Genomic DNA, 22,006 nt, shown 5'->3' with positions numbered 1-22,006 from the left:
GGTCGTGACAAGCCCCGCCTCCGCCCCGCCCTTCCCAGATAACCCCGGGGTTAGAGAGCGGAAGCAAAGTGGATTCTACGAGGAACTAAAGCTGATAGCTACCCTCCCAACCCCCGGGTCTCCAAAGACAGGAAGGGCGGGGCAAAGAGGCAAGAGTGGTCTGTGGAAATTAAATTTATTGAAAAAGTAAAAATTTTTCAACAATTAAAAAAAACATGAAAATATCCTGTAGAAAAGCCAAGTTCCCCGCGGGGCTGCAAAGAAAAGCGGGACCCGGGGCCGGAAGGGCCGAAGGATTCCCACAGCTTTGTCCCCCAGGTCTGGGGCAAGCAGGAGCCCGCGAGCCCCCCCTACTCCCGCCTTGTGGGACTCCAGACCTCAGTGATCTTGGCTCTCCGTCAGGGGTCTTTCCTGCCCGGGGTCAGGCAGGATCCCCAAGCGCGGGGCTGAGGGATAGATAGGGTGGAGGTATCCGCAGCCGAAAAGTCTAGTTCCACAATTGCGGAATGCGGGGCCCTCGAGCCAGGCTGACTTGGGCGGGGCGGGTCCTGGGCAGGGGGCAGCTTAATAAACAGCTTTCCCAGCACACTTCCTAGCTCCAGTTCGCTTCAAGTTCGGGATCTCCGCGGGGAGAAGAGGAGGTGGGGAGGACAGTGCATAGAGATGTGGGCAGCAAGAGGATGGATGGTCAAGTCAGTCCATCGTGGCCCCTTTGAATAACTCCACCAGATCCGTGTAGTCAGGGTCGATGAGGTCGGAGGGCAAATCACCGTCGTCATTGGCAACGTCTATGTTAGCCCCCAGGGAGATGAGGTATCTAAAGTGGGAAGCAAAAAGGTAAGAGACCCTGCTTGCTATTTACCTAAAAGATAAGGGGAGAAGTATGAAGTGGTCCAAATCTCTGGACACAACCTCATGTCCAGGTATAGATGGATGGAATGGATGCTGGATTAGAAAGATTCGGATTAAAAATGCCAGCTCTGCCAGTAATGGACCTTTGCTACCTTGCGCTCTCTGGGACTTAGCTTAGTTCAATGAAAGCATTTAAATGTTAGAAATAAAATTAAAAGGAGCCTTGTCCTCTGACCTTAATTCTATTAATAGTTTCCCAAATAGAGTTGAACCTTTAAAAGTCCTCTCTACCTATCCCTAAATTCACAGTGTCTTACCATTTAGAGGTCATCCCAGTCTTTCTAGAAGTGTGGCAATATGACTTTATGGCTAGAGATTCTGGACTTTGAATTTTCATTTGAGATCCTGCTCCTCCTTCCATCCAAGGATGACCTTTAGATGGCCACTGGCAACCTAAAGGAGACCTGAGCCCCTACCCCTTCCTGGGCTCCTCACCTGGCAATGTCTGGGTAACCATCACTGCAGGCCATGTGTAATGCAGTCCATCCTGTTTCATCCCGTTGATGGATGTCAGCCCCATGCTTGACTAGCAGCTTTACACAGTCCAGGTTTCCAGAAAGTACTGCTTCATGCAGGGCAGCCAGACCTTATTGAGAGAAGCATTAAGGAAGTCAACAGATTGATTGATTAGAAAGATGGGGATTAGAGCACAAGGAACCACAGTGGAGAGCAAATTCTCTGGGTGTTTTCTTCCAAGCCTGCCAGGTACTAGTTATGTGATCTTGGGTAAGTTACCTCTCTAGAACTCAGTCTCCTCATGTATAGAAAGGGCATATTGGATTAGTTGACCTCTAAGGTCCCTTCTAGCTCTAAATTGGTGCTCCAATGAGCCAGGCTAAGCCTTAAATCAGTGTCAAAGTGGTTCTCAGAGCAGTCTCTCCCTACTAGTCTAGGTTTGTTACCTCCTCCTCTGTCCCTTTAGGGCACCTGTACACACACACACACACACACACACACACACACACACACACACACCAGTTTGTTTATAACAACTCTAAGATCTTCCTGTGCCATTGTAGCTTTAGGTTCCTTTAGAATTCTAAAATTGTCTTCTAGAGCAACAGTTCTCAAAGTGTGGTCCAGAGAATCCTGGGGAATCTCTGAAACCCTTTCAGTGGATCTATAAATTCAGATTTAGTTTTTATTTCTATCATGGTAAATATCTATAAAAATAACCCACATAAACAAAAATTCTTTGGACAGATTCTCAATAATTTTTCATAGTATAAAAATACTAAGAACAAAAGTTTAAAAAAACCTGTCCTAGGCTGTCCGGGGGAGAGACTGCAAAAATAACCGAAAGCAGCAAAGGGAATAAATCTTGAAACAATAACTAACTTTTTAAAGGAGTATGAAGAAGGGAACTTATTTTGCTCACCTGAGGGATAGATGGTATCCAGAGACACTTTTCGAGTCCGGATGAAGCGCCCTACCTGCCGCAGGTCACCCTGTCGGATGTGATCCAAAAACAGGACGTCGTTGGGAAATCGAACACAGCGCTCTGCATGTAGACGCCGCTGATTATAGCGGCTGCGGTGGGCAGGGGTGGTTGGCACTGAATAACGCATCCTAGCAGGCAGTGGGCGAGACTAAATTCTCCCCAAGTACCCCTAAAAGACTTAGAGGGTCTGAGAAAATTAGAAGTGCAAGCTAAGATGTGGGCAAAGCACGGACTGAGCTTTGGTCTTTAAGAGAAACTCGAACTATACAAGGATGGCAGTGATGATAGCAGCAGCAGTCACAATAAGGTCTCTCTCTCTAGCCCTGGGCATTTCCACCTTATATAGAGCTTTCCAGGCTATATAAAGTGAGCAAGTCATGTTGTTTGCTGTGAGGAACTGTAATTGAGCCACCTCCCTCCCCGTGCTCAAGATCATGTTTTAGAGTCTCAGCTTTCAGCCCACCTGTCCCTGAATGCAGCCAAAAGGGTCAGCTTCTCTCTGGCTACCCACTTCCAGCCTCACAGCTGGACCTAGACACTTAAAGCTGGGCCCTGCAATGAGAATCATGCTAGAGGAATGAGTCTATTGGGAAGACTTGTGATTGCTGACTCAGTCAAGTTAGTCAACTAGCTGCTACTCAAGGGGGAAACAAGATCTAAAAATAACCTTGAAGGAATATTAATACCCCAAAGTCCCAGCAATTCAGATTTCTGAGCTGGTTCTTAGGCAACTGATGATGAAATGAGAACTACTAGCCCCCCATCCACTATTTTCTGGTCTCCCTGGTTTCCTTCAAGACCCAAATAAAAATCCCATCTTTTATTAAGAACTATTTCCTGATTCTCCTTCTAGCTAATCCCCCCTCTCTCATTAACTAACTCCCATTTATCCTGTATATATCTTGTTTGTACATAATTGTATCTGTATGCTCTCTCATTTTAGACTGTGAGCTTCTTGAGAGCAGGGCTCGGTGTTTTGTTTTTTCTTTTTTTGTATCCATATAGTGCCTGACACATAGTAGGTTCTTAATAAATGTTGTTCTTGTTTATCATTCATTCCCTTTTTTTTCTGTAATTTTTTTAAATTATTATAGCTTTTTAAAAAAATAATTATAAATTTTTATTGATAGAACCTATACCCAGGTAATTTTTTACATTATCCCTTGTACTCACTTCTGTTCCGACTTTTCCCCTCCCTCCCTCCATCCTCTCCCCCAGGTGGCAAGCAGTCCCTATACATGTAAACTATGTCCCAGTATATCCTAGATACAATATATGTCATTCATTCTCAAAGATAATCATGACATATTTACATTCCTTTGGATAGAACATTTGCAGGAAGGGAAAGAAAGAAAGGGAAAGAGGGAGAGAGAGAAAGGAAGAGGAAAAAAAAAGAAAAGGAAAAGAAAGCTATGTTGCTCTATTCTCAGCGGGGCAACTCCTACTCATAGAGGTTATTGGTCCTTTCTCGAGATAAGTTAATACCATGACATGCAAGTGAATTAGATTTAGATGATGGAGGACTGTGCAAGGTCACCTGTCTTACTTTCCTCTCCAGAGCCATCTGGGTCCAGTGGCCAGATATAAATCAGGACAACTGGAAATGGTCCTGGATACAGTGGGAGACCTTGGCCTTTTTAAGCCAAGGTCTTCAACAGGACTCAATAAATTTTTATTGACTATGTTCCCAGCCCTAGCACTTGCTACTGTCAGATCCCACAATTAATTTGGGGAGGAGAAAAGAAAAGTTCCTGAAAAGGAAGCATATCTTCCAGGAGAACTAGACTCACTAGGATTTCTATGTTGGGTCTCTTCTCCCACCCCCATTTCATCCTGCCCTCTGATGCCATACTAATCTTAAAACACCTTTGTCATGTCATTTTCCTGCTCAAAATTCTTGAGCTGCCTACAAATCCAAACTCCTCAATGTAGCATTCAAGGCTCATCCAACAGGGCTCAAATCTAACACTTGGTTTCTCACTGCTCCCTGGTATGAACTTTTTTTTTTTTTAATAATTTTTTATTGATAGAACCCATGCCAGGGTAATTTTTTATGGCATTATTCCTTGCATTCACTTCTGTTCCGATTTTTCCCTTCCCTCCCTCCATCCCCTCCCCTAAATGGCAAGCAGTCCCTTACATGTTGAATAGGTTACAATATATCCGTGCAGAACCGAACAGTTTTCTTGTTGCACAGGGAGAATTGAATTCAGAAGGTATAAATAACCCGGGAAGAAAAACAAAAATGCAAGCAGTTTATATTCATTTCCCAGTGTTCTTTCTTTGGGTATAGCTGCTTCTGTCCATCTTTGATCAATTAAAGCTCTCTGTAACAAAGAGATCCACTTCCATCAGAATACATCCTCAAACAGTATCGTTGTTGAGGTATGATGATCTCCTGGTTCTGCTCATTTCACTTAGCATCAGTTCATGTAAGTCTCGCCAGTCCCCTCTGTATTCATCCTGCTGGTCATTCCTTACAGAACAATAATATTCCATAACATTCATATACCACAATTTACTCAACCATTCTCCAATTGATGGGCATCCTTTCATTTTCCAGCTTCTAGCCACTACAAACAGGGCTGCCACAAACATTTTGGCACATATAGGTCCCTTTCCTTTCTTTAGTATCTCTTTGGGGTATAAGCCCAGTAGAAACACTGCTGGATCAAAGGGTATGCACAGTTTGATAACTTTTTGAGCATAATGAACTTTTTTCTTCAGCACAGCTGATACCATTATGTTGTTCCCTGAATATGCCAAGTTTATTCCTATCTTTATTATTTTCCCTTGCCTGAAATGCCTCCTACATCTATCTGAAGTCAACCCATTCTTTAAGATCCAAATTAAATCCCATCTCATCCAGTAAACTTTCCTAGAAAGGCATACTGAAATATTTTTGATGGGACTGAGAATTGATCCAATCATTCTCAAAAGCATAAATGTGATATGTGATTGTGATAAAATACTACTGTGCCATAAGAAATGATGAGCTTGATGATCGTAGAAAAACATAGAAAGCTTTTCAATGAAATAAAGAGAAATGAGTAGAACCAAGTGAACATTGTATACAGCAGCAGCAATATTGTTTTAAGAATGACTTTTTAAAGCAGTTACATTATTTTAAAATTTTTTTATTAAAGCTTTTTATTTACAAAATATATGCAAGAATAATTTTTCAACATTGACCCTTTCAAAACTTTCTGTTCCAAATTTTTCCCTTCTTTCCCTCTTCTCCTCCCCTAGATGGCTGGTAGTCTAATACATGTTAAATATGTTAAAATATATGTTAAATCCAATATATGTATATATACATATCTGTACAGTTATCTTGTTGCACCAGAAAAATCAGATCTAGAAAGAAAAAAAAAAACTCTGGAAGGAAAACAAAACATAAGCAAACATCAACAAAAAGCGTGAAAATGCTATGCTGTGGTCCACAATCAATTCCTAAAGTCCTCTCTGGGTGTAGATGACTTTCTTCATCACTGAACAATTGGAACTGGTTTGAATCATCTCATTATTGAAGAGAGCCAAGTCCATCAGAATTGATTGTTTTACAGTCTTGTTGTTGCCATATATAATGATCTTCTGATTCTGCTCATTTCACTTAGTTCATGTAAGTCTCTCCAAACCTCTATGAAATCATCCTGTTGATCGTTTCTTACAAAACAATAATATTCCATAACAATAATGTACCATAATTTATTCAGCCATGCTCTAATTGATGGGCATCCATTCAATTTCCAGTTTCTAACCACTACAAAAACGTTTTTGCACATGTAGGTCCCTTTCCCTTCTTTAAGATCTCTTTGGGATATAAGCCCAGTAGAAACACTGCTGGATCAAAGGGTATGCACAGTTTGATAACTTTTTGAGCATAGTCCAGATTGCTCTCCAGAATGGCTGGATCTGTTCCTAGTTTCAACCAATAATATGTCAGTGTCCCAGCTTTTCCATATCCTCTCCAACATTCATTATTATCTTTTCCTGTTATTTTAGCCAACCTGACAGGTGTGTAGTAGTGTATCAGGGTTGTTTTAATTTGCATTTCTCTGATCAATAGGAATTTGGAATACTGTTTCATATGGCTAGAAATAGTTTCAGTTGTTTCATCTGAAAATTGTTCATATTTTTTGACTCAATTGGAGAATGGCTTGAATTCTTATACATTTGAGTTAATTATCTATATATTTTAGAAATGAGGCCTTTATCAGAACCTTTGAATGTAAAAATGTTTTTCCATATTATTGCTTCCCTTCTAATCTTGACTGCATTAGTTTTGTTTGTACAAAACCTTTTTAACTTAATATAATCAAAATTATCTATTTTGTGATCAAAATAGATCTCTAGTTCTTCTTTGGTCACAAATTCCTTCCTTCTCCACAGATCTGAGAGGTAAACTATTCTATGTTCTTCTAATTTGTTTATAATATCATTATGTCTAACTCATGAACCCATTTCTACCTTATCTTGGTATACAGTATTAGATGTGGGTCAGTGCCTAGTTTCTGCCATACTAGTTTCCAATTTTCCCAGCAATTTTTGTCAAATAGTGAGCTCTTTTTCCCAAAACTGGAGTCTTTGGGTTTGTCAAACACTAGGTTACTATACTCACTGACTATTTTGTCCTGTGAACCTAACCTATTTCACTGATCAATTGCTCTGTTTCTTAGCCAGTACCAAATGGTTTTGATGACTGCTGCTAATTTATAATATAGTTTTAGATCTGGTACAGCTAGGGCACCTTCATTTTTTTTTTTCATTAATTCCCTTGAAATTCTCGATCTTTTGTTCTTCTAGATGAATTTTGTTGTTTATTTTTCTAGGTCAGTAAAATAGTTTCTTGGAAGTTTGATTGGTATAGCACTAAATAAATAGATTAGTTTAGGTAGTATTATCATCTTTATTATATTCACTCAACCTGTCCAAGAGCACTTACTATTTTTCCAATTATTTAGATTTGATTTTATGTGGAAAGTACTTTGTAGTTTTGCTTATATAATTCCTGACTCTCCCTTGGCAGAAAGATTCCCAAATATTTTATACTATTGACAGTTATTTTAAATGGAATTTCTCTTTGTATCTCTTGCTGTTGAGTTTTATTAGTGATGTATAAAAATGCTGATGATTTCCTGTAATATTCTCTTCTCTAAAATGTATTGTTCTCTGGAAGCAGATTTCTTGGGGGGGCTTCTGGAGGCAGCCTTAGTTTCAGTTCAGTGTAATAATTACCTCAAATGCAGCCAGGGATTAAAGTCCAGTCCTTTATTGTCGCTTCCAAAATAGCCCGGTTAGCTTTCTTAGAGGCCTATCTCTCTCCCTGGTTCTGGGATCTCTTGCCGCTTATCCTTTGCCTCTGCCAACTTCAGCCTCTAGCTCCCTCCGAATCCAAAACCTCCAGCCAGCACAAAAGTGAAAGTTGGAATGAATCTTGACTCCTCCTCTGAGAGTTGGATTGTGGGCTTCTGACTTGTGAATCTCCCAAAGTCTCTAGTGGGCTTGTGGGTTTCTATCTTGTGAATCTCCCAAAGTCTCTAGTGGGCTTGTGAATCTCCCAACTAAATCCTGGCTCTGAATCTCCCAGAGCTTCCAGTGGATTTGCCCTTTTATATGCTCTTTTAGAGGTGTGAACTCTTAGTGTAAAAGGTGTGAACTCTTACAGAACTCTTAACAAGTACTAAGCACATTAGTGAACCAGAGAACTGCTAAGTACCATGCTAAAATTAGACAACCAACTTAGCACCTTGTAAGAATCCTAACAATTTCTATGGATTTATTTTGTATTCTCCAATTTTGCTAAAATTGTGGATTATTTCTAATAGTATACCATCATATCAAAGAGTGATAATTTGGTTTCTTCATAAGGTATTCCAATTCTTTTAATCTCTTTTTCTTCTCTTATTGCCAAAGCTAGCATTTCTAAGACAATAGTGAATAATAATGGTGAATAGTGGTCAATCTTGTTTCACCCCTGATCTTATTGGGAATGGTTCCAGTTTATCACCATTACATATGATGCTTGCTGATGGTTTTAAATAGATGCTACTGACTAATTTTTTTAAAAGTCCATTTATTCCTATACTTTCTAGTATTTTTAATAGGAATGGATGTTGGATTTTATCAAATGCTTTTTCTGCATCTATTCATTTAATCATATGCTTTTTATTAATTTGGTTATTGATTTAGTCAATTATGCTAATAATTTTCCTAATATCGAACCAGTCCTGCATTCCTGGTATAAATCCTACTTGGTTATAGTGTATAATCCTGGGGATGATTTTCTGTGATCTTTTTGCTAATATTTTATTTAAGATTTTTGCATCAATATTCATTAGGAAGATTGGTCTATAATTTTCTTTCTCTGTTTTCATCTTACCTGGTTTAGGTATCATGTCTGTTGTGTCATAAAAAGAATTTGGTAGGAATCCTTTGTTCCCTATTTTTTCAAATAATTTATATAGTATTGGAGTTAATTGTTCTTTAAATGTTTGATAGTCTTATATATCACTAACAAAATCCAACAGCTAGAGTTACAAAAAGAAATTCCATTTAAAGTAACTACTGATTGTATAAAGTATTTAGGAATCTATCTGCCAAGGGAAAATCAGAAACTTTATGAGCAAAACTACAAAACACTTTCCACACAAATTAAGTCTGATCTAACCAACTGGAAAAATATTAAATGTCTTGGATTGGGTGAGCAAATATAATAAAGATGACAATACTACCTAAACTAATCTATTTAGTGCTATATCAGACTCCCAAAAAACTAATGACCTAGAAAAAATAAAAACAAAGTTCATATGGAAAAACAAAAGGTCAAGAATTTCAAGGTAATTAATGAAAAAAAAATCAAATGAAGGTGGCCTAGCTGTACCAGATCTAAAATTATATTATAAAGCAGCGGTTACCAAAACCATTTGCTATTGGCTAAGAAATAGACTAGTTGATCAATGGAATAGGTTAGGTTCAAAGAACAAAACAGCCAATAACTTTAATAATCTAGTGTTTGACAAACCCAAAGATTCCAGTTTTTGGGATAAGAACTCACTATTTGACAAAAATAGTTGGGAAAACTGGAAATTAGTATGACAGAAACGAGGCATTGACCCACAGTTAACACCATACACCAAGATAAGGTCTTTTTGTTTTGTTTTGTTTTGTTTTTCCATCTTTAGTTTAATTTTTTTTAAATAACTTTTTATTGATAGAACTCATGCCAGGGTAATTTTTTACAACATTATCCCTTGCATTTACTTCTGTTCCGATTTTTCCCCTCCCTCCCTCCACCCCCTCCCCCAGATGGCAAGCAATCCTTTACATGTTGAATAGGTTACAGTATATCCTGGATACAATATACGTGTGCAGAACCGAACAGTTTTCTTGTTGCACAGGGAGAATTGAATTCAGAAGGTATAAATAATCCGGGAAGAAAAACAAAAATGCAAGCAGTTTATATTCATCTCCCAGTGTTCTTTCTTTGGGTGTAGCTGCTTCTGCCCATCTTTGATCAATTGAAACTGAATTAGCTCTCTTTATCGAAGAGATTCACTTCCATCAGAATACATCCTCAAACAGTATCATTGTTGAGGTATATAATGATCTCCTGGTTCTGCTCATTTCACTTAGCATCAGTTCATGTAAGTCTCGCCAGTCCTCTCTATATTCATCCTACTGGTCATTCCTTACAGAACAATAATATTCCATAACATTCATATACCACAATTTACTCAACCATTCTCCAATTGATGGGCATCCATTCATTTTCCAGTTTCTAGCCACTACAAACAGGGCTGCCACAAACATTTTGGCACATACAGGTCCCTTTCCCTTCTTTAGTATCTCTTTGGGGTATAAGCCCAGTAGAAACACTGCTGGATCAAAGGGTATGCACAGTTTGATAACTTTTTGAGCATAGTTCCAAATTGCTCTCCAGAATGGCTGGATGTGTTCACAATTCCACCAACAATGTATCAGTGTCCCTGTTTTCCCACATCCCCTCCAACATTCCACGTTATCTTTCCCTGTCACTCTAGCCAATCTGACAGGTGTGTAGTGGTATCTCAGAGTTGTCTTAATTTGCATTTCTCTGATTAATAATGATTTGGAGCATATTTTCATATGTCTATAAATAGTTTCAATTCAAGATAAGGTCAAAATGGGTTCATGACCTAGGCATAAAGAATGAAATTATAAATAAATTGGAAGAGCATAGGATAGTTTACCTCTCAGACCTGTGGAAGAGGAAGGAATTTATGACCAAAGAACTAGAGATCATTATTGATTACAAAATAGAAAATTTTGATTACATCAAATTGAAAAGTTTTTATACAAACAAAACGAATGCAGATAAGATTAGAAGGGAAGCAATAAACTGGGAAAACATTTTTACATTCAAAGGTTCTGATAAAGGCCTCATTTCCAAAATATATAGAGAATTGACTTTAATTTATAAGAAATCAAGCCATTCTCCAATTGATAAATGGTCAAAGGATATGAACAGACTATTCTCAGACGAAGAAATTGAAACTATTTCTAGCCTTATGAAAAGATGCTCCAAGTCACTATTAATCAAAGGAATGCAAATTAAGACAACTCTGAGATACCACTACACACCTGTCAGATTGGCAAAGGTGACAGGAAAAAATAATGATGAATATTGGAGGGAATGCAGGAAAACGGGAACACTGATGCATTGTTGGTGGAGTTGTGAACGAATCCAACTATTCTGGAGAGCAATCTGGATTTATGCACAAAAAATTATCAAACTGTGCATACCCTTTGATCCAGCAGTGCTACTGCTGGGCTTATACCCCAAAGAGATACTAAAGAAGGGAAAGGAACCTGTATATGCCAAAATGTTTGTGGCAGCCCTGTCTGTAGTGGCTAGAAACTGGAAAATGAATGGATGCCCATCAATTGGAGAATGATTGGGTAAATTGTGGTATATGAATGTTTTGGAATATTATTGTTCTGTAAGAAATGACCAGCAGGATGAATACAGAGAGGCTTGGAGAGACTTACATGAACTGATGCTAAGTGAAATGAGCAGAACCAGGAGATCATTATATACTTCAACAACAATACTATATGAGGCTGTATTCTGATGGAAATGGATTTCTTTGACAAAGAGTAGATCTAACTCAGTTTCAATTGATCAATGATGGACAGAAAAGGCTACACCCAAAGAAAGAACACTGGGAAATGAATGTAAACTGTTTGCATTTTTGTTTTTCTTCCCGGGTTATTTTTACCTTCTAAATCCAATTCTTCTTGTGCAATAAGAGAACTGTTCAGTTCTGCACACATATATTGTATCTAGGATATACTGTGACATATTTAACATGTATAGGACTGCTTGCCATCTGGGGGAGAAGGGGGAGGGAGGGAGGGAGGGGAAAAGTCAGAACAGAAGTGAGTGCAAAGGATAATGTTGTAAAAAATTACCCAGGCATGAGTTCTATCAATAAAAAGTTATAATTATGAAAAAAAATAATAATTAGAGCATTACTCTTATATTTAGGCTACCTAAACTATGGCTCAGACCGACACTGTAGAATTGTCAATAAGCTATTTAATACATTAATTAGAATATTAATTACTATATATTAGTTAATATATAATTAGAACAACAGCTTCTTCATCTGAATTATAAAACAACAATATTCGTACCATATACTTCATAAGGTTGTGGAAAAATCACTTAATAATCCTCAAAATTTAGAAAGTGGAACTATTATTTTAAAATACCTGGTAATGAATTTCTTGACAATAAAATATGTCATTGAAATGCAAAAAATATATATATATGTTTGGTAGAATTCACCTGTAAATCCATCTGATCCTGGGGATTTTTTCTTAGGGAGTTGATTAATAGCTTGTTCTATTTTAAAAATGACTTAGAGTAAATAAATTATTTTGACTATCATAAATACACAAATAAAGGATATATGAAGAAAGATGCTATCTATACCCAAAGAACTGAGAAATTGAATTATATATAGAATAATTTTACATATATATACCTATTGCTCCAAATCATTATTGATCAGAGAAATGCAAATTAAGACAACTCTGAGATACCACTACAAACCTCTCAGATTGGCTAAGATGACAGGAAAAGAAGACGAATGTTGGAGGGGATGTGAGAAAACTGGGACACTAATACATTTTTGGTGGAATTGTGAACAGATCCAACTTTGGAACTATGCTCAAAAAGTTATCAAACTGTGCATACCCTTTGATTCAGCAGTGTTTCTGCTGAGATTTTATCCCAAAGAGATTTTAAGGAGGAAAAGGGACCCACATATGCAAAAATGTTTGTGGCAGCCCTTTTTATAGTGGTTAGAAACTGGAAATTGAATGGATGCCCATCAATTGGAGAATGGCTGAATAAATTGTAGTATATGAATGTTATCGAATATTATTGTTCTTTAAGAAATGACCAGCAGGATGATTTCAGAGAGGATTGGAGAGACTTACATGAATTGATGCTAAATAAAATGAGTAGAACCAGGAGATCATTATACATGGCAACAACAAAATTATATGATGATCAACTCTAAGGGATGTGCTCTCTCTTCAACAATGAGATGATTCAAACCAGTTCTAATTGGTCAGTAATGAAGAGAATCAGTTACACCCAGAGAGAGAACTATGGGAAACGAATGTGAACTACAACATAGCATTTCCACTCTTTCTGTTATTGTTTGCTTACATTCTTGTTTTCCTTCTCAGATTTTTTTCTTTCATTCTAGATCTGATTTTTCTTGTATAGCAAGATAACTATAAATATGTATACATATATTGGATTTAACATATACTTTAACATATTTAACATATATTGAACTACCTGCCATCTAGGAAAGGGAGTTGGGGGAAGGAGGGGAAAAGTTGGAACAGAAGATTTTGCAAGGGTCAATGTTGAAAAATTACCCATGCATAGGTTTTGTAAATAAAAAGCTATAATAATAATAATAAAACTATATCTATACCTATTTGTGTCTAATGATGGCCAACTCTATGGTGAGGGGGAGTAGAAGGAAGAAAAAAAGAAATTTGCATGATAATTTTATTTTATATTTTAAAGGAATGTTATAATAGATTTCCAGTTTCATGTACTGGGTTTTTTTTATTATGTTATTGGAATGCTTGTTTTAATCCCATAAATTAAAAATAAAATAAATTTTAAGAGCAAAGTGAAACTGATTCACCAAAACTGTTTAATAAAGATGAGAATAAAATTAAGAAAAAAATTTTAAAAGAAAGCATAGTCAATGTTGGAAGGATTGTGGGAAGATAGAAACATTGATGCATTGTTGGAGGAGCTGCGAATCAATACAACCATTTTGGAAAGAAATTTGGAATTATGAAATAATAAACATAATAAAGTGATTGAAATTTCCATATACTCTTTGATCTAGAGCTCCCAAAGATGGGGATAGGGATAGATACTTCTAAGTATAAATCAAACTATTCTAGTAACCCTTCTTGGGGTAGTGAAGAATTGGAAGTTATGAAAATAATCAATTGGGGAATATTTAAATAAATTGTGATCCATGAATGTAATTAAATATTACTGTTCTATAAGAAACTATGAATATGAGGAATTCAAAAAAGGATGGAAAGATTAATATTGAATGACTTAAATGATCGAGAAAGCAATATATACAATGTCTACAACAATGTAAATGGAAAGTAACAAAAAAAGAAACAATTCTTTAATTATTAATGACCACACTTGGCCCAGAGAAGAGTTGAAAAAATACACTGCCCTCTCTTCTGTGCCAACATGGCAAGGTGTGGACCATGGGTGTACATGTTTACAAATAGCCAAAACACAGTTGATGACATTACTTTTACTTTACTGCTTTCTCTCTTACTCGGGAGAGAGAGGAAAGATATATTGAGAAATAAAGATGTGTCAAATACAATTTCAAAAGCTTTCCCTAATTACTTAAGCTTCCTAATCATCTTCAGTCTTCAAGTATGCACTTACTGTCTGTAACTACTTTGGCATTTATTAGAGACTTTGGTCATAGAAGTGTTTCAGATTTGTATGCATATTTTTTCTCCCTAACTAGAATATAAAATTACTAAGGAGGAAAAAAACCTATCTTATTTTTTATATTCCACATTGTATAGGACATGTTAAGTGAATGAATACTGAGATTTTGAGAAAGTATGAAATCCCAGAATAATACAAAAGGTTCAGAGGGGAGCTAAAGAGGGAAACCATTTAATTTTTACAAAGTAATGAATCATAACTCAGGGATGATCTTTTCCAAGATCAAAGACCTGGGATAGAGTTCTTCTGCCTTACATTGCCTCATACATGTAGACTACCATCCAATTCCATTGAATTGTAAGAAATAACCAAGAAGCAAGTGTGGAGGTTTGAACGAATGATTAAGCTTTTTCCTTATTAAGGGATGAGATGGAAGAGAGTTGGCAAAGCAACATAGCTTTGGGAAATAAGTTTGTGTTTGGTTGTGTATTTAGAGAAACAAATATGCAAAATGAGAGGCTTACTAGGGGAAAGGCTAAAGACAGTGAAGACTGGTTGTCAGTGGTAGTTGGAGCTGCAAGCAATTTAGGTTTAGGCTCTTAACACTTTTCAAGTCTGGCCCAGTCAGCCTAGTTTTATTAAGTGACTCAAGTGAAAAGTGAGGAGCTCTGTTTGCTCTTCTTGATCCCAATCCTTGCTGGATTTTAGTAGATTAAAGGGCTGAAGGATTTAATAGAAAAAAGAACACTAATCTCTCACACTAAGAGAGAGGTTCTCTTGTTTGGGAACCATGAACATGCTCAACTGCTCTATAAACTAAAATAGAAACCTTCTGAAAAGAAAAGGAAGATTGGAAGGCTTCTACTTGTATACCAGGTTATTGTTCTTCATGAAAAATCAAATCAACAAAGACTTGTTGAGCTATGTTAAGAGGGATACCTTTTTTTTTTTTTTTTTGGGTGTGTTTATACACATACACAGATACACAGATGTATATAGACATACCTATATATGTTATTTAATTATTAACAGTCATGTCTGACTGTGACCTCATTTGGGGTTTTCTTGGTAAAAATTACTGCAGTGTTTTGCCATTTCCTTTTCTAGCTCATTGTACAGGAGGAACGGAAGCAAAAGGGTTCAGTAATTAGTCCAGGTTCTTCTAACTCCATGACCCACACTCTTTCCACAGAGCCACCTAGCTGCTGCTGCTGCTGCTGCTCTGCATGTATATTCATGCGTATATACATATATGTATCTTGTATATATACTTACATATCCTCTCAATGCTCTAGAATCTAAAGTTTAGCTAAATTTGAGGCAGGAACTTTTAACCCAGAGATCTGTGAACTTAATTTTTTAAAAATATTTTAATAATTTGACCAATACAATTGGATTTTTTAAAGAATACTTTGCATTTTATTTACACACTTAGACTTCTGCTTTCCTGCCTCCTTTGGTTGTGTCTTCCCCTTAAGAAATGTAAGCTCCCCAGTAATGAACTGTATCAGCTACACCCAGCGAAAGAACTCTGGGAGATGACTAAGAACCATTATATAGAATTCCCAATCCCTATATTTTTGCCCACCTGCATTTTTTATTTCTTCACAACCTAATTGTACAATATTTCAGAGTCCGACTCTCTTTGTACAGCAAAATAACGGTTTAGACATGTATACTTATTTTGTATTTAACATATTTAACATGTATTGGGCATCTTGCCATCTAGGGGAGGGGGGTGGGGGGAAGGAGGGGAAAAATTGGAACAAAAGGTTTGGCAATTGTCAATGTGTAAAATTACCCATGCATATAACTTGTAAATAAAAAACTATTAAAATAAAAATAAAAAAAGAAATATAAGTTCCCTAAGGATAAGGGCAGTCTTTTTTTAAATTGTATCCCCAGAGTTCAGCTCAGGGCCTGGCACATTGGTGCTTAATAAATGTTGATTTTATTGATTTGGATTGGACTATTCTGAGAAAATTCATACCCTTCACTAGACTGCCAAAGAAGTCCATGACAAAAGTTCATAAGATCTTCTACTCTAAAGATTGTAAGTTGCAGAAACAATGCTCACCTGCACTAGCAGGTGCTGAAATAACAGATCCAGTCTTTATGTCTACTTTATACTTTGCGTTTGTATCTGTTGGCTTTCCAGATAGAATGTTTGCATCTTAAGAGCAGACTTTTTTCATCTTTTGCTACCAATTGTGTTCCTCCAATTTAACCACTTAATTGTGTTCCATTTAACCCATTACAGATTAGTTTATTTATATGTATGCATATATTGGATTTAACATATTTCTACCTTGTTTAACATATATTGGACTACTTGCCATCTAGGGGAAGAGGTGAGTGAAGGGGGGTGTAATTGGAACACAAGGTTTTGCAAGGGTTAATATTACAGAATTATCTATACACATGTTTTGAAAAATAAAAAGCTTTAATACAAAAAAAAAATAATAATTATTTACTCCATTCCTCCTCAGCAGCTGGGGAACAGTTCCCTCCTTAGACTACCTTTGTTGATGGGGAGAAGAGAGGGATTAAGTTCACAGTTTAATTCAGTTACTATGTAGTAGAATCCCATCAATTTAGACTGGTTTCTCAGGGCTTCCCTGATAGTCTGGTAGAAAAGAAGGAAACAAGTATTTCTTAAAGTACCTACTATGTGCCAGTCACATACAAATATTATTTCATTTGACCATCACAACTCTAGTAGGTAGATGCTATTATTATCCCCATTTTACAATTGAGAAAACGGAGGCAAACAGGGTGGAGTGATTTGCCCAGTGTCACATGGCTAATAGATCAAATCTGAATTCCTGACTCCCGCTTCAGTATTCTATTCTCTGCAGTCTCTCGATGCTTTTTGCAAATTCTGTCCCCAGAACCTTTGCCTCCAAAGATTACCACTGCTCAAAATCCACTGCCTAAACCTAGAACTAAAAAGGACAACTGAGAGACCAAAACCTCAAGCCCATTTCTTGGGGTCACAAGGTCTAAAAGGGAGAGAGGGAACATAGCCCTTCAACTCACACCCAGCTCAACATAAGGTGCCTGTGGTATGGGTAAACAAGATTTTCATGTTTTGGAATCAGCCAGAAAGGAAAAATGAGACTATGCTACTCTGCGAGTTTTAAAGATAAAGCCTCTCCTGGTTAGCAGCCAGTGACTGGAGGCCACTCCTATCTATATGGTAGGGGGGGGGAACAGGTTGTCTTCTGCCAGAAGCAGATTCCTGTCATCTCCCACACAGGTTCCTCAGTTTTATGTGATTTGGACATATACAGCAAAACATTGTTTTATTTATTTGGATAAAGCTTCCTGTCCCCAAATAGCTTACAATCCAGCTCCACTGATTCTATTATAAAAATGTGTAAATATAGTCCATAGTTCCAACTTTCCTCCTGTAGTCCTAGCCCCAAGAGCAGGAATCACCAAACCTCAACCTGCTTCACATGGTCCTGGGAATGTAGATTAATCAGGAACTAGAAGTCTGGCCAGCTCCTATTGGAATCCTTACAAAGTGTTAACTCATTAGAGTTGATAGAGACAATAATTATCTAATTTAGCATGGTTCGGTATGATTGATCTGATCGTAAGAGGAGATGTTATAGGCCAGAACTTGAAACAAGGTACTAAGTGGAATTGAGGAGATAATATTTAAATCTAGTTTAGCATTGACTTACTCATACAACAAATAGTTGTTTCCCAGTGATATAATGATTGGTGTGTACTCAGTGAACAGCATCTAAGCAAGAAGCTCTCAGGGCCAAAGAGCACTCTGGGAGATACAGAAGCCCACTCTCGGAGGCGGAGTCAGATTCATTCCATTTTGCACCTTTGTGCTGGCTGGAGGCTGAAGGACAAACCTTTGGATTTGGAGACATTTGGAGGGAGCTCTTAGAACCAAGGAAAGAGATAGGTCTCTATTAAAGCTAAGCGGGCCCAAGGAAGGAGAAAATAAATGTTTGGATTTTATCAGCTGGCTGCATTTGAAGTGATTCTTACTTTGAACTGAAACTAAGGCTGCCTCCCGAAAACCTCCCCAAGAAACCTGCTCTCAGAGAGAACCATTATATTAAAGAAGAGAACACTACAAGCTCCAATGGTACACAGTGCCCTGCATCTTAAATTGATGGGCTCTTGTAACTGAATGTGGGAACCGCAAAATTATAATTTATTATCAGTATATACATATATGCCTGGAGGCCACAAAGAAAGAGATCACAAATAGAAAAAGTTAAATAAGTTCTGGTAAAGTGTCTCTAGTCCCAAAAGAAAATGGTTTGGGAAAGAAAGCATGGACCTATTTATCTATTGGTTGCCTGGAACTCAGATGACTTTTATTTGGGGACTGCTTGTACCAGAATTACACTGAGAATGAAGACTAAAGTTGCACATTGTACACTTGAAACAAAACCCTTTGATGTGAAGATAGTATTTTTATTCTTTTTTCCTACAGTTGTGGAAACTTAACACTCTCTCTACTCTATCTCTCTCTTACAGGAGAAATTGGAAGGATCAAATGAGCTACAATAAAAGAGTGAAATACAAAAGATGGCTAATATCAGCAAATAAAAGGAATTTCTCTTCTCAGGACATCTAATTTTAACTTATTTTTGGCCAGATTTAGATACCTAGGGGGAAGGAATACTTTGGGGTGTTCTGGAAATTGTAATGCAAATACTTTTTGCCATTGGAAACTACCTTTGGCTCTAAGAAGAAATGAATCTCTCAACCCCCTGATACTAACATTCTTCATACTAGCCCAGGCTCTTTGAACAAATGTTTTCCAAAACATGATCATTATCAAAAGAAAAATATGGTATCATATCAGGATTTATTTTTCCTCCATATATGTGACCAGCTTTTTAATTAAACATATGATGTACCTGAAACAAAATCAAATTGATTTGAAATAAATATTTTTGAATCTCTGATCTCTCATAAACTTCTTTTAAAGTTGTATTGTTTTTTTTTTCAAAAAAAGAAAAGACTAGCTACATAGCTAAGTAGAACTTGATCAACTATCTATCCCTTCTTTACATTAAATGATTCAATTCTTTTTTTTTATTATTTAATAATTACTTTATATTGACACTCGTTTCTGTTCCGATTTTTTTTTTCCCCTCCCTCCCTCCACCCCCTCCCCTAGATGGCAAGCAGTCCTTTATGTGTTGGATATGTTGCAGTATATCCTAGATACAATATATGTTTGCAGAACCGAACAGTTCTCTTGTTGCTTAGGGAGAATTGGATTCAGAAGGTATAAATAACCCGGGAAGAAAAACAAAAATGCAGATAGTTCACATTCGTTTCCCAGTGTTCTTTCTTTGGGTGTAGCTGCTTTTGTCCGTCATTTATCAATTGAAACTCAGGTCTCTTTGTCAAAGAAATCCACTTCCATCAAAATATGTCCTCATACAATATCGTTGTCGAAGTGTATAATGATCTCCTGGTTCTGCTCATTTCGCTTAGCATCAGTTCATGTAAGTCTCGCCAGTCCTCTCTGTATTCATCCTGTTGGTCATTTCTTACAGAACAATAATATTCCATAACATTCATATACCACAATTTACCCAGCCATTCTCCAATTGATGGGCATCCATTCATTTTCCAGTTTCTAGCCACTACAAACAGGGCTGCTACAAACATTTTGGCACATACAGGTCCCTTTCCCTTCTTTAGTTAAATGATTCAATTCTTGTAGTGAATATGTCAAATAATTCCTTTTCCTAGACAGTGTCTCAACAGGCAATAACTACATTATCACTATGTGCTAGGCAATATGAATATGTAAGGTACAAATACTAAAGTAAGAATTATACAATTACTCCTTCAAGTTACAAGGTACTTGTAATCTATTAAAGCAACATTCAGTTCTAAAAATGTGTATATTTTTTGGATTACTTACTGGGAGTGGGAGGAACAGAGGGAGAAAAATTTGGAACACAAGGTTTTGCAAGGGTAAATGTTGAAAATTTTGCATCTATTTTGAAACTAAAAAACTGTTATTAAAAAAATAAAGATGAACTTACTGACAAAAGTCAGTCAGATTGTCAGATTGACAAAAAATCAAATATAGAAAAATTTTACATGTAATTGGGGGAAATACTAAATTAAAAATATATGTATATTTTTTTCCAATTAACAAGCATTTATTTTTTCTCTTTCTCATTGCCACAGGTAAAAAAAAGAAGAAAAAGCCCTAATAGCAAACAGACACAGGCAAGCAAAACAAATTCCCCCATTGATGATGCCAGAAAAACATGTAAGTTTCTAGTGTGACTTAGTTTACATCATTTTACATAAATAATTTTAGAACAAAAATAGAATTGCATAAGAAATTTAAGTGTTTATATATTAATGACAGAGCCAGGACTAAAATCCAGTTGTACTGGCTGTTAGGACCACATTCTTCCCATAATACCACATATGGTATAGACAATAATAATATAATATAATAATAATAATATAATGTCTGGGCTAGCTCTCTGGAGAGCCTCAGAATCAGTCAGTGTCAGGATCAGTCAGAGTCCTTGGTCTTTAGGATCTGAGCTAACTACAGCAGAGAGACTCTGACCCTCACCCTCAGTCCTCCAATCCTCCCCTCCGATTACCTCACCACAATACAGAGCCATCACATCTTCATATCATCTAAGTATATATATAACCATTATATCACATTGAGTAGGTACTTAGCCTTAAGTACTCTGCTCTTCTGTGTTCTAGGACACATTTTCAGAGTTCTAGTCCTCTACAATATTGTGCAACAAAAGTCTGTCTACATGCAGGGATTTTTTTTTTCTTTCTGTTGTCAGAAGAGTAAAAAAAGTGAAAACAATACAAAAGGCCTATCTACACAGCAGTTTTTTGGTTTAATACACTAATCTTGCAGCTAAGCCAGACAGATTTTGGCTAACAATCCATGAACTTCCAGAAAAATCCAACACAAGGAGGTCCAGCAAATTGATTACCTCTGCAAAGGGAAAAGAGATAGTATATAGATCTCCAGGCTTGGTGTCAGATAGACCTAAATTCAAATGTGGCCTCTGACTCTTACAAGCTATGTGATAATGGACAAGTCACTTAACTCTGTTTGCCTCAATTCCCTCATCTGTAAAATGGGGATAATAGCATCTATCTCTCACGTAAGGATCAAATATAAAGCTCTTAGCAGAATTTGTGGTGCATAGTAAGCTCTATATAAATGTAAGCTGTTATTAATATACACACATACTCCCACAAGGATATTACTAGTACTACCACCATCACCACCACTACTATAATACTTACTACTACTTCATTGTAGATGCATCTGCTTTGATGAAAATATATGTCCAGTCCCAATCCTAAGTAATATGTGGCCTCTTATACCTAAGATCTTTAACTATGAATAATTTAAATGTTTATGCTCATTTAAATTTCTTCCCTTCTCTTATATTCTGTTTTGCACTTGAGGATGGGTTTTTTCTTTTCCTGTTTTTTTTTCTATTTTGTATTTAAGTTTTAAATAGAAACATTTTTAAATAAATAAATTTCTTCCCCAAAGTACAAATATCTTGTAGGTAGAAATGCCAACAACTAGAGCTAGGTGACTATTAGTAAATAGAGGAAGTGAAGTGAGGAATACC

General features: G+C 36.7%; 1 protein-coding gene and 1 long non-coding RNA gene across 2 annotated transcripts; one reads left to right on the top strand and one right to left on the bottom strand.

Annotated features, from left to right (window-relative positions):
- Positions 1–159: 159 nt before the first annotated feature.
- PPP1R27 (protein phosphatase 1 regulatory subunit 27) lies at positions 160–2,692 on the bottom strand. The gene is made up of 3 exons (XM_051995358.1): positions 2,291–2,692; positions 1,348–1,498; positions 160–817 (listed from the first exon to the last, which is right to left on the bottom strand). Exons 1-3 carry the CDS (start codon positions 2,478–2,480, stop codon positions 694–696), a joined length of 465 nt encoding a protein of 154 aa, XP_051851318.1. The 5' UTR covers positions 2,481–2,692; the 3' UTR covers positions 160–693.
- On the top strand, positions 739–20,647 carry LOC127560635 (uncharacterized). Its single transcript, XR_007953381.1, has 2 exons — positions 739–837; positions 20,559–20,647. It is a non-coding gene; the product is annotated as an uncharacterized LOC127560635 (long non-coding RNA).
- The last annotated feature ends 1,359 nt before the right edge of the window (positions 20,648–22,006 follow it).

This window comes from Antechinus flavipes, chromosome 4, assembly GCF_016432865.1.
Source record: "Antechinus flavipes isolate AdamAnt ecotype Samford, QLD, Australia chromosome 4, AdamAnt_v2, whole genome shotgun sequence".
Taxonomy (NCBI): Eukaryota; Metazoa; Chordata; class Mammalia; order Dasyuromorphia; family Dasyuridae; genus Antechinus; species Antechinus flavipes.
The sequence above is the reverse complement of the archived record's forward strand: the minus strand, read 5'-3'. Positions and strand labels throughout refer to the sequence as shown.

What these genes read in the sequence shown, in the direction of transcription:
- PPP1R27 (XM_051995358.1), bottom strand. Translation starts at nt 2,480, where the DNA reads ATGCGTTATTCAGTGCCAACCACCCCTGCCCACCGCAGCCGCTATAAT. An exon ending in GGATACCATCTATCCCTCAG is followed by an intron (nt 1,499 to 2,290) that starts GTGAGCAAAATA and finishes TCTCTCAATAAG; the next exon opens with GTCTGGCTGCCCTGCATGAA. An exon ending in GGTTACCCAGACATTGCCAG is followed by an intron (nt 818 to 1,347) that starts GTGAGGAGCCCA and finishes TTCCCACTTTAG; the next exon opens with ATACCTCATCTCCCTGGGGG.